The sequence below is a fragment of the Oryctolagus cuniculus genome, chromosome 8, assembly GCF_964237555.1.
Source record: "Oryctolagus cuniculus chromosome 8, mOryCun1.1, whole genome shotgun sequence".
Lineage (NCBI taxonomy): Eukaryota > Metazoa > Chordata > Mammalia > Lagomorpha > Leporidae > Oryctolagus > Oryctolagus cuniculus.
In genome coordinates this window covers 4,084,826-4,109,395 of record NC_091439.1, presented here as the reverse complement: position 1 = coordinate 4,109,395, position 24,570 = coordinate 4,084,826, and the positions used below count along the sequence as shown (strand labels likewise).

At 41.7% G+C, this 24,570-nt stretch overlaps 1 protein-coding gene across 23 annotated transcripts in view; it reads right to left on the bottom strand.

The window, feature by feature from the left end:
• The window catches only part of PSD3 (pleckstrin and Sec7 domain containing 3), a 588,112-nt gene that overhangs the window by 182,322 nt on the left and 381,220 nt on the right, over positions 1-24,570 (bottom strand). The window contains exon 10 of one of the 23 annotated variants that reach the window (XR_011378165.1): positions 14,348-14,427. The exons of 19 other annotated variants lie outside the window; for them this stretch is intronic. Coding sequence is in view for 2 of the 4 variants with exons in the window: in XM_051819344.2 (XP_051675304.2) it covers positions 23,509-23,667 (159 nt within the window). In the remaining 2 variants the exon portion in view is untranslated. Of the gene's footprint in view, positions 1-14,347; positions 14,428-23,508; positions 24,081-24,570 lie in introns of those variants that run through there. 3 more of the 23 variants (XM_051819344.2, XM_070047349.1, XM_070047345.1) reach the window with 3 other exon arrangements.

The following is a 24,570-nucleotide window of genomic DNA, read 5'->3' as shown; positions in this document are numbered from 1 at the left end:
CTGAGGTCACTGCCCCGAGTCTGAGGAAGAGGCAATGTCTGCTGAGCTCTCTCACCAGCTCAGGACAACTCGATGGGCCACCCTGATTTCAGAGCTAGGTCTCTGCATAACACTTGGTCTGTTTCTCTGGGAATTTCCTACATGCAAGAAGCTTTATGTACACAATTTCATTTTACACTTGGGACAAACAGTGTCAGAGAAGGCAGCTGCATGACCCTAAAGCCATTCCAAGGGGACAGGACCCTGGGTTCAACACTGAATCTACCAGGACCCTGAAGCTGGCTCCTCCTTTCACTTTGGGGCACCTGTTTCACTGAGCTTGTGTGCTCTACATTCCTACAAGCAAAGAAAAGGACCTTTCTCCTAACAATAAGTTCTGCAATTCAGACATTAATGAAATTTTCTCCAAGATTGTCAAGATTTTACTGTCTTACAATAATAGCAATATAATATCACAGTCCACTCACCTAGTTACAATGGTCCTATCAGCTTGTAAATATAAACTAAAAACATTTAATTTTTACTGGACTGGTTCTAAGAAATAGGGATCCACCACATTTACTCATTCCCTCTGGATAAGGGAGAGTAACTGATCTTTGAAATCATATCAATATTCTGGGGAGTAGGTGCATACAAAAGCCACATATGTAATTTAAAATTCATAGATGTAATTTAAAATGTATAATGCCATTTATCCAAAATGTTGTAATTTCAACATGTAGTCAACACAGAATGATAAGTGAGATATTTTGTGTTTTATTATCGGTCTTTGAGGTCTGGTGTGTATTTTACACTCACAGACTGTCTCTATTTGAACTCGCCAGACATGACATCCAGTGCTCACTGGCCACAGCACTGGATGGCACAGGAAGGAGTGACAGAGTGGGAATCAAGGGATGCCATGGAGAGAACACTTACAGTACTTCTAGCCTCCACTTCCCTGTCTGGCCAGCATAAACACTGACAACTGAAAAGACTTACAAAAGTGCCCTTCAATAATGGAGCCCATTTCTTTGATAAGCTGGACTCCTCCTCCTCATCTATGAGATGTGCCGGATGAGATAATCTCTTCAGTTCCTTCAAGCATCAATATTTTGTGACTGCATGGCACAGTTTTATTAGCACTTTATTTTCTAAAAAGTAATCACAAGTCCACTTCATTGTTGTATTACTTTTCTCTGAAAAAAGATTGGACATTATTTACCTGGCTTGGTGAACTGAATAATGATCCATGTCTTAATCCCCAGATCAGGTTTTGGTATTACTATGTAAACACACTACTGCATATGACATAAAGCAGACATGGTTAAGGACCCTGAAGAGGGGCAATTACCCTTGCACAATGGAATCACAGAGTTCTTATAAAACAGAGGGAGGAGGGCCTGAGTGGGAGGAGATGCAAGGACAGAAACAGAGGCTAGTGAGTAATTTGAAGATAACACACAGCTGGCGTCAAAGATGAAGAAAGGGGAGGGGCCAAGGGACAGGACACCTTATGAAGCTGGAAAAGGCTCTCCTACAGTCTCCAGGAGGAGCACAGTTCTGCCAACTCATCTTAGGCTTCTGATCTGCAGAGCTATAAGCTAATACCTTTATGTTGTTTGTGTTAATTTGGTAGTGCAGCAACAGGAAACTAATACATTCATCTATCATATAAATATAATATAAAGAGTCTTTGGAAAGTTCATGTTAAATGTATATTATAAAAAAATTAAGCATGGATTTCAAAATTGTTTTGCACCAAAATAAACTTATCTTTTAATTCCAATTTTCCACAGAATTTTTGAAGCCCTCTCACAGCACCAAGGAGGGTTATCTATATAGCTTCTTTGTCAGAGGTAAGTGCAGTGCCAGAAAACTAATCTCTTAATGGGCAAGGAGCTTTTGGACCAGACCCCAAAATCACAAACAAATGGGATTTCACCTGACTAAAGAGCTATTGCACAGCAAAGGAAACAAAAATACGTGCAAGTTATAGATCTAAAAAATGGCTTAATATCCAGAATATACAAGGAACTCAAACAACTCAGTAGAAAACAAACAAAAAGCAAAATAATCCAATTTAGAAATGGGCAGTGGATCTAAACAAACATTTCTTAAAGGAAGACACACAAATGGTCATGAAAAAAATGCTCAACATCACTAACTCACATGGAAATGAAAATCCAAACCACAATGAGATATTAACCTAACTCAGAGTGGTTATTATCAAAAAGACAAAAAGATAACAGGTATTGGCTAGGAAGTGGAAAAATGGTAGCCCCTGCACACTGTTGGCAGGAATGTAAATTACTACAGCCATTGTAGTAGAAGACAGTATGGAGTTTCCTCCAAAAACTAAAACTAGAACTACTGTATGATCCAGCAATCCCACCACTCGGTCTACATCCAAGGGAAACGAAACCTCTGATAAAGAGACGGCTGCACTCTCTTGTCTACTGCAGCACTGTTCACCACAGACAGGAACAGGAACAACCAAAGCGTCCATCCGTTCGCTGACAAGGGATCAGGGAAATGCGGTGCATAGACACAATGGAATACCACTCTCCCATAAAGTGAATGAAATCTTGCCATCTACAACGACGTGGATGGAAGTAAAATAAGCCATGTGGAGCACAAATTCACTCATATGTGGAATCTAAAAATGCTGGCCTCCTAGAAGTCCAGGGTAAACCAGTGCTTACCACAGGCTGGGGAGAGGAGGAGGAGAAAGGCTAACAGGTATCAAGTTACAGTTGGATAGCAGTGGGAAGTCACAGTGCTTTGTTGCACAGTAGTATGACCACAGGTAATGTTATGTATTACATGTTTTTCTTATTTAAAAAAAAGGTACAGGAAAGGATTTTGAATACTTTCACCATGAATACATGATAAATGAGGAAATAGATATGTTTACCCTGATGGGACATTACACGATGCATACATGTATCAAAACATCATATGCTAGGTACCCCATAAATATGTATAACTCATGCGTCAGTTTAAACATTTTTTTTTTGACAGGCAGAGTGGATAGTGAGAGAGAGAGACAGAGAGAAAGGTCTTCCCCTTGCCGTTGGTTCACCCTCCAATGGCCGCCACGGCTGGTGCGCTGCGGCTGGCGCATATCGCTGATCCGAAGGCAGGAGCCAGGTACTTCTCCTGGTCTCCCATGGGGTGCAGGGCCCAAGCACTTGGGCCATCCTCCACTGCACTCCCTGGCCACAGCAGAGAGCTGGCCTGGAAGAGGAGCAACCAGGACAGAATCTGGCACCCCGACCGGGACTAGAACCCGGTGTGCCAGCGCCGCTAGGTGGAGGATTAGCCTAGTGAGCCGCGGCGCCGGCCCAGTTTAAACATTTTTAACATCATATAATATCATAATTTCATATCAAATGAAAATAATCATCCTTTTTCATTAGAATTGGCAATTTTTATGTTAATTCTTATTTAGAGAACAATAACACAAGATGAGGGTCAATTAAAAATAGTAGTTTGAAATCACCATTAATGAAGAACAGCCTGTGTTGCTATCAATCCATCTGAGAGCATCTGAAGACTCAAGGAGCTCCTTAGGAAATGTAACGGGAACCCGGCAGGGCACAGAAACGCGTTCTTGTCCACCCAAGTCCCTGCTTCCTCTCCACAGAGTGGGGCTGTTGCTGATAACATCCAGCTGCTTGTTCAAGCGCCCAGCAGGCGGATTCTGCCATGGGAATGTGCCCCACTTCCAGGCCACGCTTTCGAGGGAGCAGCGGCTCCCCCTACACGTTCTCTTTCTCCCCTTGCAGGTCAGATACAGAAACTCTAAAAAGTTCCCTGGGACGATGGAACCTCACCGTGGAAAGACGCTGGCATGCTTCTGCACGGAAGAAAGCCACCTGCTCATCAGGGTCAGCACACAAGCCAGAAATAAACCTCCACTGTGCTTGAGCAATTACAGGAGTTGAAATCATTTCATATAGAAATTAACCACCCAAACTGACACACGTGGTGGCAGTGAGGAAAGAGGGCTCATATTTTCCTTTTTTTTTTTTAAAGATTCATTTATTTGAAAGTCAGAGTTACAGAGAGAAAAGGACAGAGGTCTTCCATCCAATGGTTCACTCCCTAAATGGCTGCAATGGCAGGGCCTGGGCCAGGCCTAAGAGCCAGGAGTTTCTTCCAGCTCTCCCATATGGGTATAGGGGCTCAAGGATTTCAGCCATCTTCTGCTGCATTTCCAGGCCATCAGCAGAGAGCTAGATTGGAAGTAGAGCAGTTGGGACTTGAACTGGCGCCCATATGGGAATGTTGCACTGCAGACAGCGGCTTAACCTGCTGTGCCAAAGTGCTGGCCCCCAACTTCTTCTTTAGTGGACTACAACTCATAACGTATGGTGAGAAATGTAGATCTATAGTTACTGAGTTGACTATATTCTAGTTACTTGATCAAATACTCAGCATAAAGGAGAGCTTATTTGGAAAATGTTTGCCTAAGTGTCTCTAACTCCTGATAAATAACACACCTGGAAAAGCTCAGTGCTGGGACCCCTTCTACCCATGTGGGAGAACTGTATGGAGATCTGGGCTCCTGGCTTCACCCTGGTCCAGCCTAGCTATTGCAGCCATTTGGGGGGGTGAACCAGAAGATGGAAAAATCTGTTTCTTTTTCACCCTGCATTCCAAATAACTAAATAAATCTTTTTTAAAAAACTATCATATATCAATAATTCTCTAACTCAGTATTGGAATCATACTGATTCTCAAAATACTTTAAATTATAGTCCAGTTAGCCCAAATGTACATGTGCTAATGTTATCATACAAGAGAAATCCTTTACTGTTCAGAGAAATTACAAAGTAGCTCCCTAAAAGTGTATAACATGTAAGCTCTAAGATGTCTAAGGGATATACATATATTTGTGTCAGCATAAAGGTTTTACAAATACACTGAGTTTAGTTGGTAACATTTGGAGTTTGATTTTAAGTGGATATTTGCTTTAAAATGGGAATTATTCACCAGCGGCAAGAGCCATACAGCTGGACAGCAATCAGCTTTCCCCGGGTGGAAAAGCTACTTACAAAGTAGAGACTTACAGATAACACCTCATCTTGGCCGTTTTCGATCTGACAAAAAATTATGAAAATGTTATTGATGTGAAATACTATGTTCACAGGACCGTTTGTACCTCTTGTGAAAGACCTGAAAAAAAATAAAACCTTACGAGTCCATTCTTTTTAACCTCTTAGTTCTCAGAGAAGAATGTTCTGCAGGAATTATGGGGCTGACTTCAAATACCCTGACATTTATTGCTGCCGGGTATTACCTGGACAGCTCACCCACCTGTGAGGAAGGCTGAAATAATCAAATTGTAACCAATAGTTCTTTCCACATGTTTAAGATATCTTGAAATAGATGGAACGGTTTGTAACTTCATCTCTCACAGCCTCATTGTCCCTGATAACTTCAAATAATGACCTGGTTAGTAAAAAAAGTTGTACTGACGCAATCTAGCACAGTTGCTAAGAAAGATGGGGTAGGGGATGTACCATTTACTATCTGTGGAACCTTGGGCTACTTATAAAATAGGGAGATTTGGGTGATGTTATGTATGTTACCCGTTCTGACAGTGACAAGGTACTGACCATGTAAAATGTTAGCTTATTTGCAAGACATCTATACCTTACAATGCTACTCTTTTTATGGGAGGGGCACATTGGGGCATGTATTTGGCACAGTGGTTGAGATGCTATGTGGGAGGCCCACATCCCATAGTGCCTGAGTTTCGAGTCTTGGCTCCACTTTTCCTTCCAGCTTCCTGCTAATGTGCACCTCAGGAAGCTGGCACCCACATGGGAGATCCAGACCCACACGTGGCACCTGGCTTTGGACTGGCCCAGCCCCAGCTGTTGCAGGCTTTCGGGAGTGAATCAGTAGGTAGGAGTGCTGTGTCTCTGTCATTGTCTTTCAAATAAGTAAGTAAGTAAATAAATAAATGTGGTCTTTTTTTAAAAATATATAAAGGGGCGATTTGGTGCTTGTGTGCTTTTGGCTTTGTGCCATTTTCGTGCTCTCCTCAAACGTCTTTCTCCACCTCTTGTCTGATGCTATCTTCATTTCTGTGGTTTTGTGAGACAGGAAATGTGAGACATTCTAACAAGAACTGTTCTTGCCAGCCAGTGTCAAGAGCTGGCTAAGCGTCCTTTCATGCTCTAGTGCTCAAATGAAGGCAGCATCCCCAGCAGCGCCTGTGCTTTCTTGCTGCGGCCCTTGTACAGGGATCTTTCCCCCTTGATGAATCCACTGCCTATGGATCATGGCAGAGGTTTCAAGTGCGCTCTGTGGGAAAGCAAAGTGAAGGGACAATCTGAAAATGCTTCAGCCAGCTGGGGGAGGGCCTACTGAGTCGCCTGTCGTGGCCTGTCCTCCCAGGTGTGGACAGCCGCTGCTTAGGCACAAAGAACTTCCCTTCAGTCCATTATCATCAAAAGATTGGGATTCAGAAGGCATCAAGCATAAATTTTTCATGAAAAAAAAATTTAAAACAAAATTCTTAGAACTCAAACAACTAAAACTGTACTTTATTTACTGTATGCAGTAAATAACCATGCACAGAAAACAAACCCCATATAGAGAATTCCCCGGGAAATAGAATTCTCACTCAAACAACATGTAACTGACTTCCACGGAAGACTGGGTGACTATAGCACAATGAATGTTATTTGTAACAAGAGATTTGCTAACCTTTAGGGTTCCTTTTTTATAAAAAGCAAAATGACATGAATATGCTTGTAATGAGAATATATAATACAAACCCTGAACGTTAGTAATCAAACCTGGCATTTGAAAACTATGTGAATAGAATAGAAACTAAGGCAGTCAAATCTTAAAGCTATCATTTTCAAAATTTGGCTTAAAGTATATTGACAATGAATTTCATGTGAATCAAAACTGCTTTTAACCCTGAAAATACTGCAACGTTACTGATTTGGTCCTAATATTATGGCACTGATTTTAAAGAGCAATTGACTCAACAAAAAGAAAAAAGGAACTTCCTGGCAGATAAGATCTGGAAAAAATGATGCCAAAATGATGAAAAGGCAAGAAGCAAAGCAAAGCACAATGTACCAAAACGCTGCTTCCCAGCTGAAAACAGATACATTTTCTGATTTCTCTTCAAACACTAGTACTTCTAAGACCATCTGGCAACTAAAAGGTAAGAGAAATGGCACAACTTCATACGACACTGGCTGTACTTCCACTGAAATAAGATGTGCTTTATTCGGCACATGTCTTCTGACTATACTCTCAGTAGAGAATTTCCCTTCCCAAGAGGCCAACTTCTGGAAGGATGTATTTCAACAGTGGGAACCTGAAACATGAGGGTAAAGGAAAATCAGGGAGCCACAATGCCCTCTGCTTTGAGTTTCCATCCAGTCCTGCCACTTTTCCTCCCACTGAGGAAAGCCCCATTGCTTCCATTGTCTTCATTCAGCCTCATTCTACACTCATGCAATACACAAGTCATATAATGTCTTTGTCCTGCTTAGGTAGCAATATAACACACACAAAATTAAAAGACAAAGGAGAAAAATATAAGAAGTTCTACGGCATAGAAGGGTTCAAAAATCCTTAAAATATAAAGACTTATAATGATCAATTAGAAAATGATGAGCATCTCAATTAAAACATTGGAAACAGTAGTAAGCTTTTCTGAGGACAGTTTTGTAATACAAATAAAAGGGACTAAAAATATGTATTCATCCTTTGACTCACTAATTCCCAATAAAACAAAAACATGTTTAAACAACTATTTAGCTTTAAACAGTTATTGTATATAGCAAAAATTGGGGCTGGTGTTATGGCATAATAGATAAAGCCACCACCTGGGATGTCAGCATCCCATAGGGGTGCTGGTTCCTGTCCCAGCTGCTCTGCTTCCGATTCAGCTCCCTGCTAATAGACTGGGAAAAGCAGCAGAAAATGGTGCAAGTTCTTGGACCCCTGCCACCCATGTAGGAGACCCAGATGAAGCTCCTAGCTTCAGTCCTGCTCAGCCCTGGCCATAGCAGCCATCTGGGGAGTGAAACAGCAGATGAACAGAAGATCTATTTCTCTGTTTCTCCTACCCCATAACTCTGATTTTCAAATAAATAAATAAATCTTTAAAACAATAACAACAAATATCAAAAGTTTAAAATAAACAAAATATCTACTAGCAGGGGACTGGAATATAACTTATAGCATACATCATGAAATACGTTGCAAGCATCCACACTCTGTTCAAACACACTAACATGCAAAGATGGTTTAAATATATTGAAGAAAAGCATACCACAACTATTTACACCTGTGTCCATCTACATATTACAAAAGTCTTAAAGTATGCAACATATGCTATGTTTCAGTGACTCTTCGTTGGGGAGGGAATGAGTGTATTTTGACCGTGAAAGGAAATAAGTATTTAGGATCAAGAAAGTAGACTGCAACTTGCTGTACTACTATATACAAATGCATATTGTGTGGGGAATGAGCATATTTGTAGCCAAGACTCATAAATCATCTTTTTTGAGTTTATTAATTTACACTTATTTATTTAAAAGGCAAAACAACATTGAGAGAGAGCTTCCATCTGCTGGTTCATTCCCCGAATGCCTACAACAGCCCGTGCTGGGTAAGGCTGAAGCCAGGAATCAAAAATTCCATCTGGGTCTCCCATGTGGGTGGCAAGGACTAAGTGCTTGAACCATCATCCACCGCCTTCCAGGGTGTACATTAGCAGGAAGGTAGAACGGAAGTGAAGGCAGGGCTTGATCCCAGATACGGGATGCAGGTGTCCCAAGTGGTAGAACCTGTGGTGCCACAACGCCTGCCCCTGGATTATTTTTCACAAACATCTGTACCCTACTACTCTCAGAGTTTCCCAGAGAAAGCTTCCTGCTCCCTGATGTTGGTCTGGCCTTATAACCAGCTTTGGCTGATGGACTGTGAGCCGATCTGCCCCCAGGTTGCCAGTGTTCCAGCAGAAGCTTGGAATGCACCGAGAGGTTGGGCTCGGTCTCTCCGGTTCTCCCCTCTACCACAAGAACTGGCCTGGCCACTGAGGGACTTTCCTTCAAGAAGAGTCTCCCTTCGAGGAAATGCTCAGAGCAGAGCAGAGCTCCCACTGCCGTTCCACAGTCACCAGCAAGTGACAGGAAAGAGAAAAAAGGTCTGCTTTCAGCCATAGAAATATTGAGAGTTCTTTGTTATAGAGAAAAGCTGTTACAAACACACAAGACAGTGCCATCTGAAAGAAGTTATTATGGAGAATTTGCCTATTCTACAGATTTATATTTCTTAATTTTTTTCTATTATAACTACTTATGCATTCTAAGAACACAGCAGTTCAAGAGAAAAAAAAAAAGAAACAGGATAGCTCAACAGGCTAAAAGGAATCAACTCTAACTTGACTGACTTCAAAATAATATCTAAAGAAAGACTGAATGCCAGCTATCTGTCAGCCAAAGAACAGCAAAAGAGCACTGGCAGTGCCCATGATCACAGTCCAAGGGAGAAACAGTCTTAGCTAATGGGTTTTAATGTATTTTTGGTCCAACTGGCAATCTCCTGGCATGGAGACGGATAAAGAAGCTGTAACTAAGGAACCCTGAGGCTTATAGTGCAACGGCAAACTCATCTCTACTGAAAAAGGGGATGTCACACTGCCTTAGCTCATGCATATTAACAATCAATTCCTCTATCTCCTTTTGTACTGATGCCACACCACCTGAGCAACCTTCTGAACATTATATGGTTTTGAGTAGTCTCACCAGTTGGGAAAGAATGTCCCCGGTAAATCAGCTTCATGTAAGCTAATAAATTGGCATTTAGCATTCATTTTTAGAAGGCAGAGAAACAGGGAAGGAAGCTACAAAGATTTCAGGATTTCCCATGTTGTATTCTCTGCAATCCAACTCCAACTACTCCCCACTTCAATTCCACACTCTAATAATGCCTGCTCCATTCCAGTCGCCATGCCAGACATGTATGCATCGTGTACTCAATTTCTCTTCATGGCTCAGATTCCTTTCTGCTTCTCAAATCCTGCAGGTCCTTCAAAGAACACCTCAAAGCTCACTTCTTGCCTTTTCCAGAAAACCTGCCCTTGAACTCACGGGAGCACTACCACCCATCTGTACTGTTGAGCTCCTGAGTCATATATATGAGATTTGCCCCTTCAGATGACTCTAAGCCCCATGAAACCTTCTCCTTCATTCCCCGCAGCAGGTCCTCAAAACATATCTGTGAAACTCACTGCTGACCAAATTAATCTAGTAGTTTGAAGGCAAGGCTTTATCCTGCCAATCTTGGTGGACCAGAAGTCTGGGATTGACAGTTGGCAGTCCCACAGCAAGCATCCTACTGCTGCTAGACAGAGTTTTGAGCACTTTTTAGTGAACTACTTAATGAAAACACAAAGCACAAAACCAGGATAGGGACATCACCATCACTCCCATGCTCCAGATGAGACCAGACTCAAAGGATTAATATTTCCAAGGTCGGAAACTGGGACAGCTGGGACTCGGGAGTCCACATTTACTGGTTCCTGCTAATTTTAAGCTCAGTGTAACATGGGGGTATTTCAAAAACTTTGTGGAAAATGAAATTAAAATATAAACTTATTTTTAGTGCAAAAATTTTGGTGGAATCTATTAATAGTTTTTAAATAATATGCATTTTCTATGAACTTGTAAGGATCTATTATGTAAGACACACCAGAAATGTAACAAGACAGACAAAATTTATTGTTCTACTCCTTGAAAGAGTACAATGTGAGATGGAAAGTTTGGAATGGAAAGGAAAAGCCCCAACAGGGCATGTGTAAATGAACCTGGATGGAAACGACAACCTGTCTTCTACAGAGGACAGGACACGGTGACTGCAGTAATTGACGAGTAGAACATGAGAGTCTGGGACCAGAGCTAAACTGCTGAGGACAACAGAGGAGAGATAAGGCACGGTCACCTACATTCTCCTGTGCTCCTCCAAGCTAACAAACAATCCTGCTTCTAAGGAAAGTTAGCCAATTACACACAGGATACTTTTACAATCCTGGCAGAGGTGCGTAGCCTGGCACTGGACATAGAAGCAAGCAGACAACAGACAGGGATCATGTCAAATTTGCAGTTCTAATGTGGTTCATCTTAATACTGAGATTTACTTTCTCTTGCTCCTTTAAGCATACTGCAAACAAAAATAAGGATAAGAATAACAATAAAACAAGTTTTTTCTACTTGTGACACCGGGATGATGATAACAGTAATCTAAGTTGGACTGAAGGAACCAAGGAAGACACTGTGGTGAAGCATCTGGCAGAATTCCACACAGGACTGACCTGCTGCTCTCCCCACCGACCACAGCAGCCTCACTTGTCAGTCTAGACTTGAGTTGAAAAAACAGTTAGGTGCATCTCTTCACAAATTTCTAACTTTCAATCTTAGCAGGTAAAGCACCACAGCACTGAGTTACAGACTACACAACTGTCTCTCTATGCTTTTCAGAATGTTTCTATTCCATCCTACAATAAGAACATTTTCATCCTGACCCAGTACAGGTAGCACACGTGCATCTGAACCAGAGTCTCAGTCTACTTACTTTCTAATGCACAATACACTTTTAACTTCCACTTTAATTTTAAGAAATGATAGTCTTGAAGCACTAATTAGTGATCCCCTAATAGGTCACAGTTTGTAATCTCAAAACCACTGGTTTACAATAAGCAGACCTAAAAATCACTTTACTAAAGTGTTCATGTACACATTTGTTTATTGCCCATCTACAAGTTCTAACACTTTAAGGGAAGACCAGTATTTTGCAGTTTTTTGAATGATCCTGATTTGCATTATTCAGGAAGCTAAGTGCTCCACAAATTCTAAATTGGCTGGCTTCTAAACAATAGCACCTTAAAAATTTTTAGAGGCTGGGAGGCTTTGACTTAGCCTCCTATACTAAATGTATCAGAATGCTTTAAAAATGAGGATTACGGGAAAGTGTTTTGCAAACACAAGCATCAGGGCTCTGCCCCAGTTGTGATACTCCATGGCAGGCAGAGCCAACACGGGGCCCTGTTGCTCTAGTCTGGGCACATCCTACTTACTAGGAACACTGATTGTTGACTGAACCCCTTTGCAGTCTTCAGTATCTATTTTAAGCTCCAGGCAGCAACTGAAAGGCTGGAATTGTCACATAGTTATGCAGCAAACAGTTCCTGAGACCCTACCAAGTGCCAAGCATTGCTCCAGGTAGACATGAGCACAAGGGTAAAAATACAAAAGCATCGGCCTTCCTAGAACACAGATGTAGGGGAGGGATCCAGTTGATAAATGAATAAGCAAACACATTTAATGTTCCATATTTCTTCAAACGCTTCAAGAACACAGAGGGTAACAGGACACAGTATTATGGTGGGGTGGGTGGTTGCTACTTCAGAGAGGGCAGGCATGGCCCACGTACTGGTCAGGAAACAAGTGTAGAGAACAGAATCTACTTAGCTGGCTTAAGAACATGATTCATCAGGTATGAAATGATTTTCAGATTGCTGGAAAGGCTAAATGTTCAGGAAACACTCACAAAGCCATCCTCCCACTTCTACCCCGCCACCCACTGTGGCCCACATCCCCCTTACACTCATCACAGACTGTGTCTGTAGGACAGAACCCCCAGCCACAGGGGAGCAGACTCTGCAGTGGAGCAGATGCCTCTGCCAACACACATTGGAGCAGCCCTGATTAACGAGGAGGAGCCAATGACAGGAAGTCTTCCAGGTGCCTCAGGCAACAAAAAGGCTGAGACAGGGAAGGAGCTGGGTGCTCTCACAGCAGCAGGAAGACCAGTGTGGCTGAAGGTTGGCCAGTGAGAGACACCGTAAAGGATGAGGCCAGGAGAGGAGTCCGGAGCCAGATCATGTGAGCCTCATGAGCCTTAATAAGGAGTCTAACTTTGTTTTCCTGTGTGTGGAAGACAATTCTAGAATGACGGGATTTAATCAGGGAAATGACACCAACTGATTAACCTTTCTTGTAGACCATTCTAGTTCCACAAACTAATCTCTGCCTCTGATCTAACTCAGTGGCTAACTGATCTTATACACAATGGCAGCGCTAGAAATTGAAAAAGCCTACAAGGTAGTATTTCTAACACATACCTCTGTCACAGGAAAACAGTGTGTGAATGTGACCAACTCCACTGGCTCCAGGCCCAACTACCAGGTACAAAGATACTGGCCCAACCTGGGACTCACAGGACCAGCGCCATGGTGTAGAAGGTTAAGCCTCTGCCTGCAGTGCCGGCATCGTCTATTGGCACCGGTTTGAGCCCCAGCTGCTCCACCTCCCATCTAGCTCCCTGCTAAGTGCCTGGGAAAGCTGCAGAGGATGGCCCAAATACTTGGGGCCCTGCACCTACATGGACCCAAAAGAAGCTCTTGGCTTAGGCTGACCCAGCTCCAGTCATTGTGGCCACTTGGGGAATGAGCCAGAGGATGGATAATCTCTCCCTGTCTCCCTCTCTCTGTATTTCCGCCTTTCAAATAAGTAAATAAATCTTAAAATAAAAAAATCTCTGGACTTAGAAAACCTAAGATTCTTCAAAAATGAAAAAATATTGTTAGCAACAAAAATAAAAACTGGCTAGCAGTATCAAGGAAGATTCAATATACAATTTAAAACAAAAAAAGACACTAAATTATGCTTATTTTTAATTTTTCAGATAGTAAGCAATTCATTCTAACATTCCATTTGCAGTGGGCCCACCTTTTGTAAGGAGTGAAGGAATCGTTTAGAAGGAAATGTCAATTTTATAATTGTTCCTGAACAGGAGTGGGGAGAACTTGCCACAAACAAGCATCCCCTGTAGCAACTGTTGTGCTGCTGCCAGCAGCACTTGTCCCTGGTTTTAGAGCACCCATTGTTAGGTGTGGTCTGAACATTCTATCTTGCTTTTGCTTTACAACAATAATGTCTTACACTTTTGAGTTTCCTCTGGTTTTAGGAGAAAACATAAAGCAAAACGGTAGAAGGGGAATAGGTTTAAAAACACTGTTTCAGGGCCTGCATTGTGGCAGAGAGGGTTAAGCTGCTGCCTGCAAAGCAGGGGTCCCATGTAGCTGCTGCTAAGTCCCAGCTGCCAAACTTCCAATTCAGCTCCCTGCTAATGAACCTGAGAAAGCAGTGGAAGATGGCCCAAGGGCTTGGGCCCCTGCACTTGGCTCCTGGCTTCTGGTTTTGACCTGACCAGCCCTAGCTGTGGTGGCCATTTGTGAGTGAACCAGCAGATAGAAGTCTTCTCTCTCTGTAACACTGCTTTATATTTTATATAGTTGTACATTAAGTTTAATTACTTTTACCTTCTCCAAAGAAGCCACAGCTCTGATGAGGGAGTCACACCAAAAGCAATGTGTCAGCTGCTGCCATTTTGACAGTCATACTGTTAAAAACAAAAAATATTACTTCCTTTGCTCTTCCCTCCATAGAGCCTGCCCTGGGATTTGTTTCTGTGCATAACTTAAATACAAACCATTTTTTTTTCTGTTTCACGAACTTTTGCCTTCTAGGGCTTCCCTACACACATTAAACTAGCTTCGGTGAAACCTGGTAAATTAAAACACATAAAAAATGTTCCCCAGGATTAAAGGCTGAGTATGGTTCTAAAGGACCTGTGGTGGCAACCTCCAACGTGGCTCCAGTGAGCCCCATCTCTGGGACTCTCAAGGCTGTGTAGCCCTCGCACTCCTGGTCCAATAGTTTAACATCCTTTCTGTGAATGTGTCTTGGGAGAAGGGGGGAATTGCTTCACATCTGTTCTAGGGAGCCCGGGATGCTTCTTCCATTATGAGTGCCCTCCCATTGCAGACACCACACCCATTACCCTCCATATCCTAAATACTCAGTGTATGTGATAGCCTTCAGTGCTCATATCCATTCCTGCACTCGTCCACAGTCACCTAGAACCACACAGAAATATTTGTTTATTTTCCTGTGTCAATCATTACATGCTCAAATTAAGACTTTCTTTCCCTCATTAACATTTCTAGCTTATGGATCACTGTGTTTGTTTGTTTGCTATTGTGAGAAGGAGATAGTGGCAGGGGTTACAAAGAGGTTAGGTCATCAGCTTCATAGAAAGATAAAAAAGGATTAGAATAAAATATTCAAAAACAATTATTTCTGAGCTACTGGAATATTGAAGCTTTTTAATACTCAAGATTCTGAAAAACAAATGTTTAATTTTATAATCATAAAAATATTGAAAAAGAACAAAAATCACTTGTGTTCATGCACTGTGTGTGTCTTTATATTTTATTTATTTGAAAGGTACGGTGACAGGGAGATATCTTCCATCCACTGTTTCACTCCTCAAATTCCTGTAACAGCCACGCTAGGCCAGGTTGAAGTCAAGACCTGAGAACTCAGTCTGCGTCCCTCACATGGGTGGCAGAGACCCACCTACTTGAGCTGGCAGGGTGTGTGTTAGCAGGCGGCTGGAGTCAGGAGCAGAATGAGGACTTCAGGCCCTCAAATGCGGAATGTGGGCATTCCAATTGGCATCTTACCCACTAGGCCAAACACCAGCCCCTGAGCTGTGTTCTTGAACATAAGCTTTTCTAAGACCTGAAATGTCAATCTCAAGTAAAACCTGAAAACCCTTAGGAGATGACTGGTGGCACAAGAGAAACAGGAAATAATGGAAGAAGAAAGCAAGAATTCAGAGATATGCTGAGGTGTAATTCAGAGATGTGAGTTTTAAAGTAAAGAGATTTAATTAAAAAAAAAAGAAAACTAATCTAAAATGGGAAATTAGGTTTTAAAAAAAGTAGGCAAATGGGAAGGGTTCAGCAGAAAGGCCTAGACGATGTGCAAAAAGAGACACCACAAGCTCCAGACTCCCACCCTGCTGCTCAAACATCTGCAAAACTGTCAAGCAGCTGATGGACAGGCCTGTGGGAATAAAGAACCGGGGAACTGAGGTGATGACAGTTATCCGGCGCCCGAGAATGAAGCTAAGAAAGACGCTGAGACAGAGATGGACAACTCGGCGGCTGTGACTTCTTCCAGCTCAACAGCCTGCTTCAGAAGCACTCTGTTCCACTGTGGCTGATGAACAAGCTTCCAGAAAGCTCCTAGGAGAGTGTTAGCGCACTCCACTGAGGACATCCAAGCAAAACGTCTGAGGTAGGTGCAACACATGTGATGTTCCTTTTAACCAGACTCAATTTTCACCTTGACTTTCTAAATTTTTAAAATCTGAAATTAAATTTCTATCTTAACAGACTACTTAATTTAGATTTTTAAATATATTTTCACACTAGTCATTTTAGCTTTAAACAATATTCATATTTATATGACACTATTAAAAATATATGCTGTAGAAACGTGTTTTTGAGAAGACTTAAAAAGTCATTTAGGAAGTGGGTGTATGGCCTAGTGGTTAAGACACTGCTTTGGTTGCCTGCATCCCATATTCATGTGCCTTGGATTGAGTTCTGGCTCCTCTCCCAATTCTAGCTTTCTGCTAATGCAGACCCTGGGAAGCACCTGCTATCCACATGGGAGATGTGAATTGAGTTTGGTTGTGGCAGGCATTTGGAAAGTGAACCCTCTCTCAGTCTGTCTGCCTCTCAAATAAATAAATAATTTTTAAAAATCATATTGAAATTCACCCAGTATAATAGTCTTAACTGAACCATTTGTTAAACGTCCCCACTGGTCATACAGTCCACACCTGAACACCTCAGGTCAACAAATGCTCCATTTACCAGGGAGTACAATCAATCTATGGACACTTCCAACTTTGAGAAAGCCTGACCCTCTTGTCCTAGGTTATATTATTTTTAATCCTAAAATTATCTACATTCACTATTTTAAGATTAGTTTCATTTCAGCCAAATAAATCTTCTAAAACATAGTATACATATTTTGCTTTGTCAAAACTTTTCAGGTAATAAAGTATTTCGTATACTATGAAATATGCTAACATAATGGATTAAATAATACAAATCATAACAATCCTGGTCATAGCAGTAGAGGTATTACATTTCTCTCACTGAAACACAATAAAGCAAATACATGTAAGTTTTCTTGCCCTTAAAGCCTAAAAGTGTAAACTAAAAATCTACAGCCAATTGTGACTGCCCCATTCTGATCCACAGCTGCATCCAACAAATGGAGAAGCCCATATGTGCGTGGCACATTTGCAGAGACAGTCCTTGCAAACAGAAAGGCAGGTTATAAACTCAAAAAAAATCACGAGCTCCTGCTTTGCGTACAAAAACATAACCATATTTTGTTGAATTGCGCATTAAAGTACATGGGCACATTCCCATCATTCCCACCAACAGGAACCACCAGATGTTTCCTGGATTACACGTTTTGGCACAATTGCATTCTGTAAGCCCTTAAGAAGACTCTTTGGATTGAAAACACATTTTAATAAAATATCTGGGAAAACAGCATAACTTTCTTGATAAAGGACAAGTGATACAAGAAATAAATCTTTAAAAGAAACTATCCAATTCTTCACAGTATCTCTGATTTTACATATGTACAGCAATGGACCCTGAGGGGGTAGAAATAAAGAACTTATAGGAAAAATGACCAAAAAAGAAAAGTGAAATATTCTTGAAGTATATACTGAATCTGCCAGTAAAATTAAAAGAAAAATCCAGTCTTTAGTATGAAAACCTCCTCCTGCCTGGCCACCCCCACAATGCTCACTCTGCAGATGGCAGACAAGGCTCAGACGCAGGAATGCTCAGGCACTTGTTCAATGCATTTCTCTCTCTCTCTCTCTCTCTTAAAATGACCTAAGTCATTAAGAAACAAAGGCTAAAAGTTCACATTCAAAAACAGTGGTTTATTATTTGAGATGACCTAATTTTAACTACTGTCTTTCACTCTTCCGCAAATCCCAGAATTGAGAGAAACCCAAACAATCCTATATTTAAAAAGAAAAGATGAAGATAGAAATATTTATCATTCATTACTGAGGGAAAAAGTTTCATGAAAAAAAAGGCTAAATTCCAAACATTTTACTGGTTTTCTAGAGACAAAGAAATCTTTGCAGGAGAGCTCACTGGAGCAAAAGCCCTTCTCACCTTAAGAACCACCGACTCTTGTCTCTGCCATCTTTGCCACAGGATGCCCCTCCAAACTTGCACTAGCACATGTGTTCAATTCCTGATGCTATTTTATCAAGGGATTTTTTTTAAAAAAGATTTATTTATTTATTTGAAAATCAGAGTTACAGAGAGACAGGGGGAGAGAGAGAGAGACAGACAGACAGAGACAGAGACAGAGAGGGACAGAGAGGATCTTTCATCTACTGGTTCACTCCCCAGATGACCTCAATGGCTGAGTCAGGCTGAAGTCAGGAGCCAGGAACTTCTTCCACGTCTCCCATGTGAGTGCAGGGGTCCAAGCACCTGGGTCATCTTCTGCTGCTTTTCCCAAACCATTAGCAGGGAGCAGGATCAGATATGGAGCAATGGCAAATCAACTTGGTGCCTATATGGGATGCCAGTGTTACAGGTGGCAAATCTACCTGCTCCGCCACAACACTGACCTTCTTATCAAAGGATCTTAATGATTTCTTTGTAAGGATCAATTATTTCTGAACATAACCTGCCAAAGCTCTAATAGAGGCTTCAAAGGGGTAGGGGAAGGCACTGATACCACTTAACGATTCATTTTTAAATACGGCTATAAATGCCACCTGGATGAATAACTGTGCACTAGGTTAGGGTGGGGAACTTTCTTTCTACTAAGGACCATTTGCATATTTATAGTATCATTTATGAGCCAAACAAAACAATCAACTTAAAAAATTATCTTCCTGTAGATTTATTGAATCTCCAGTCCTGCCTGCGGTTGCCTTAGCAAGACCATATCAAATGATCCTGTAGACCTTATAGAGTCCACAGGCCAGACATTCCCCATCCCTGCCCTAGAAAATTAGAACAAATATTTGAGCATTCTAAGACCTGGGACCACTGTATTTACCCTTTTCCCCCCCAAAGTTCTATAGCATTGTTGGAACTACAGAAATCTCGGACGTTAAGAGGTTTGGCTTTTAGTGACATGACAACACAATATCTAATTTTGTATGTGAGGAAGGTGAAGTTGTGCAAGGTTCAGTGTCATGTCCATAACCACGAAACTTGGTCTCTGGACTCCTGCTCCAGGAATCACTTTGAATAAATAGATGATCATTTTGGAAAATGTGTTACATCTTTACACAGAGCATAAGGAGGAGGGGCTTAATTTACCAGAATTAGATGCTAAATGGTTCCTTAGATACAGATTCCTCATACTTGTTCCCAATATAATCCAGCCCATAGAGGATCACAATCTGTATTTATATAATCTGTTGACGTGCAAAGTACACTTCAGTTAAAAGACAGCTTTTCTGAAAGTCTGCAAGTCAACCAATGGCTACACACATGTTGCTCCTACTGAAGGGACACCCATTTTAAGTAGGTCATAAATGGTAAGCCCTATAATGTAAAGTGTGATGACATCTGAAAATGCAAACCAACTTATTGTTACAATTTCTCCATGCAGACACACAGACTGTGACTTCTGAGGCTCTTTCCCTCCATAGACTGCATGGCATTTCAACTCCCCTTCCTCCCAGTTGCAGTATTGAACTTAAATGTCTACTAGATCAGTGGGTGGAAGATCAAAGAACATTTTAAAAATTTTAACGTTACTACCCACAAGGACGTGGGAGTAATATGTCAGTGGGACTAAAATGTATGTGACAGAGTCTCAGAGATTCCCTAACTCGACAAGCAGAAGGTTGTTCCCTCTTTTAAAGAAGCAACACTCGCCCTGTCTTTGCCTGGTCTACTTTTCACAGATAGATACAATAAAACAGTTAAATCAGAATCTAAAAATGTACATGTCCCTCTATGTTCTGTTTCAGTCAAAATCACTAATCTCATCCCATTATCTGAGATTTCTCTTGTAAGAGGTTTCCCTTCAGTCAGGAAATATGTGATCTACATTAAGAATAAACTTAAAACACTAAATAAAAGGACAATTATTAGAGGCACAGCGGTTAAACTTCAGCCAGTGTTGCCATCATCCCATATGAGTGCCAGTTCGAGTCCCAGCTGCTCCATTTTCTATCCAGCTCCCTGCTAACACACCTGGGAAAGCAGCAGCAGATGGCTTCTCTCCCTTCATTGCCACACCAAAGGAGTACAGAAAGGAATAAATGTAAAATATAATCAGTGGAGACGTCAATCTCATCGTCGGAAGCTTGAAGCCAAGAGAAAAGAGGAAGACGCAGCCACCGTGAGTGGAGCAAGAAGAGCACACTGACTCCCCCGCACTCTGGAGGTCTCCTGGTGCCTCCTCAGTAACTGTCACACCTGTGCCATCACCACCTCACTGGCATGCATATTAATGCCACACTTTCCACCTCCCTCCCATATACGACTGCTCTCTAGCCCTAAGATGCCCTTGCCTCCTTCCTACAAGCAGCTATGCCCTCTCTCTAAAGCCCACTTACGTGAGGCCAGTTCAAATTCTGAATCATCCCACAGAGCTTCCCCTGAGAATTAGGTAGCCAACAAAGTCTCATTTTCTGCACTGATGGAACACACACTATGTGAACGTCGCATGGAACAGAACGCCAGTTACAGAGCGACTGGTATCCTTTGCTAGTTGTTTCATACCTTGCCAGTTTTGTTTCCTCATTTACACTGTAAGATTAAGGGCTTACAAGATAAATCACACTTTAAAATGTTCTCAATAATACTAGCAAGCACACGGACAGACAAGAGCTTAAGAAAAAAAAATCAGCAAAGTCATGCCTCTCAGGGTGACCCACAATATCATTTCCTTTGGATGTGCATGAATGGGGGCGAGTGAAAGACGGATGGCTGAAGGTTACACCAGTGCTCCAGCTCCTCTGAAAGACCAGATAAAATCACCAATATCACCACTGCTGTTGCTCAGCCTCACAGGAAGCTAAGTGCCATAAGCAACGCTTGGGCACGAGCCGCCACGCGAATTCCTCAAATGCTTTTGTGCATATATGGAGGTGACTTTTTTCTTCCAGTTCTGGATTTCGTCATCCAGTGCACTTTCTGATTTTACAGAAAGTCATTAAGAAGATCCTTGAGCAGCTATTTTAATGCAATCCAAGTTAGTTCCACAGGCGTTCCTCTACGGAAGATTGATGACATGCTCAGCAAGGAGCAGCATCCTGAAAGCGATACAGAAAGACACGACAGGATTCAGGAAAAGGAAACGCCTGCTCCTTCTGCTTCTCCAGCACCATCGCTCCCAGTGCTGTGCAGACCCTAACAGCTCGGAGTTCATGGCTGGCACTGCATCCTTTATGAAATTATGGAATTGCTAAGTATATAAGTAATGAAGTAGAGTAGCCCTTTATAACCAAAGGACATAGGAAAGCCAAAGACATAAATTTAAAGTAATATGTTTTAAGAACACTTTTTTTTTTTTTTTGCTGACTTGATTTTTTAGAGCAGAGTTGAATCTCCCACACTGTCACTAAAAAGCCTTTTATTGACCTGAAATCACCTCCCAGGTTGCCAAAGCAGTTCATTACATCTGGCAAATTTTGCACGTGTGAACGTCAGCGCACCTATGGAAGCTCCCTGTCACACTGTAGTGATGTACCCTCCTGGCCCTGGGACCACAGGGAAGGACCTGCACATGCTGTGTGTACAGTTATACAGAAAACTGCTCCTGACAGTTCCTGCTAATAGACATAAAAAGAAAGGGAGGTTAAAAAGAAGAACCATCAGTGTAGTGTTTGGGTTCTTATAATCAGATTAGGGCAGAAAATCCTGAGGAGACAGCTTGGCCTCAGGACAAGTACAGGAGGGCATGCCAAGCCTAATCCAGGGCCCTACCTACTGACAAGGCAAAATGAGACAAAAACAGAGTGGGACAAATGCTGCAAAAGTCTGTAATTCTTTCACTGGCAGGGGGGAAGGGAAGGGCAGGAGGGGATTAATGTGGGCATTGTCATGGTTAATGTGAGGAAGGTAAAAGTCCCTTAACGAATGACTGGAGAACAAGTGAACTTGTGAATAAACAGAGGAATAAATCAATGAATGCATGAATAAAACAAGGAGTAATGATACAACTGGCATAACTAATTAGCATAAGCCCCTTGACAGAAGAAAGAGTGAATGGCAAAGTATTATCCTAACAAAGAGACATGAATACAGGGAGCCCTAGAGGGGAAAGGTGGGCTTAGGCAAAGTCACCAGTTTAGGATTTGAAAAAAAAAAAAAAAAGGAAAAAGAAGACAAAACCTCATGTTAACAACATTATAAGAGAACTGGATTCTCCCATGCTGGATATCATTGTGTAAATCTAATTCCTAGTTCTTCCCTGACAAATAGCCTTCCATTACGCTTTCAGTGCAACAAATGTGTTCTGTTTATTGGCTTCCGATTATGATACTTCCTTTATAATCCAAGCCTGCAATAAGCCTCCACCCCAACCACCCCAGTTCTATCTCTCCTTTGAAGTCTCACTCAAACACACATTTCTGGAACTCTTTCTTCTTTAGGAGACACAGAAAACAGTAACCTTGCTCTTCTTTTGCAGTTAGGTTTGAGAAGAAAAGCTATAAACAGATAGGGACAGAAGTATATAAAGGGGAAGAGCTAAGTAGGATCAGAGCTTGGCAGAAACAATATTACAAATTCCCATGGTTAGGGTCTGAAGAAAATGAAAAACAAGTCACTCCATCACACTTTGTCCTAGAGGGTAAAAATCCTTCATTCTTCCTTCAAGTAGGCTAATCTGTGACTTCCACAGTCACTGGAGGGAGTGCATGGGGTTGGCATTCTTTCCCACCACTTCCTATCTTATGATCCATCTTTGCCTGTGAGGGACTGGGGCGTCCTGAGCTGATGACTTTGCCTAAGCCCATCTGCCCCTTCCAGAGCTCCCAGGTTTCCTGTCTCTTTGTTAAGATAGGTCTTTGTCCATTCACTCCCTCTCATGGCCAGGGCCATCTGCTATTAAGTAGTTAATTTTCCAAAGTCAAAGACAGCCAGGAAGAGGAAGAACAGCAGCTCCAGGACAGGGACCTCCCTCACTGCTCTTTTTTTTTTTTTTCTTTTCACTCTTTCTATCTTCTTCTTTTTAAAATGAATCCCTCTCGCATTAACTACACAAAGTGGATATATAATGTCACCAAGGTTATTGCCTGAGAACACTGGTAAAACTCCACAGAAAATACAACGCTGAGACATTGGGCACCTCTGAAAGAAACGAGTTATAAAAGGGAAGGAGGGAGAAGCAAAATTAGTGGCACCAATGGCAATGATGCAAAGAAAAAGGAAAAAGAAAGAAATGCCAAGCTGTAGCCAGGCAATGCAATGTAAAACCATTGCTTCATGTCCCACCCACTTCCACACCCACTGAGAGTGCTGTTCTTGGGGACAGAAAAACAGCTTGAGGTAGCAACAGAAGAATCAATGCCAAGCTATGCTTATCTCTGAGCCAAGACACTAACCTCACGGTTCGTGGCCATTACTGAAAGAAGACAAAGACAAAAAGGGGAGGCGATACTGCCGTTCTCCCCTTGCTTGCTTACTTCCAGAAGCCCAGATAGGTATTCATGTGCCAAGTCTGCTGAAAAGTCCTGTGACTCACTGGCCTCTGCTTCCTTCATGCATTTGCTGGAGACCAGCCTACACTGACATCGATGAGCCAGTGAGATACTGCCAAGGAATAAGCAGTTGGAGAGATTAAGTTACTGAACTTTAATAAAACAACAGCTTAGAATTTAAAGACCAAAAAATTCTTTTTCTTCCACATAGAGAAAAGGAATATATCTCATTAAAAGAGCCACTGTGATTTCTTGATTTTCTCTTATCTTTTAATTTTATATCAACTGATATACAGTTGATTACAATCGCTAATTATATCAAACTCTATATATAAAAATTTAAATCAACTTCCCAAGCACCAGCCATTCCCATCACTTCAATTCGCACCTGTTGCAAAAGATCTGCAAACACTGATCTACAGTGCTTCTCTCTCATCTGGTGTCCATTAGCGCATGAACTGCATGTTCTACTGTACCTTTTTTTTTTTTTTTTAATCTGAACAAAACTCTTTATTTGAAGATGTGCCGTATAAAACAGTGCCGCGTGTGTCCCGGCTTTGTGTCTGTGTGGTGGAAGTTGCACCTGTTCTGAGGTCTACAGAGTCAGCATCACGGCAGTGCTGACCAAAGCATTCAGCTAACAGATTAACCCAACAGCAATCTAGTAATACATTCTGGTACAAATGATTTATAAACGCCAAGAAATTAGTTTATGCTAAAACATATATAACTGGTAATTTCAGTCTTTGCTTTAAAACAAGCGAAATCTGTTAGGCTAGTGTGCTGGGAAGGCTTCTGCTACTCTACTTTTACTGTGCTTTCTTGTCCATCACACCGTTAGCTGCCGGGAAAAAGGCTTTGGAAAAACCATTCTTGACTTCTTTTCCTGCAGGTGGCTCTTGCGTATCTTTCTTCCTTGGCTTTTTTTGGTATGTCTGAACATAGAAGTTTAAGAAGAGGATGACC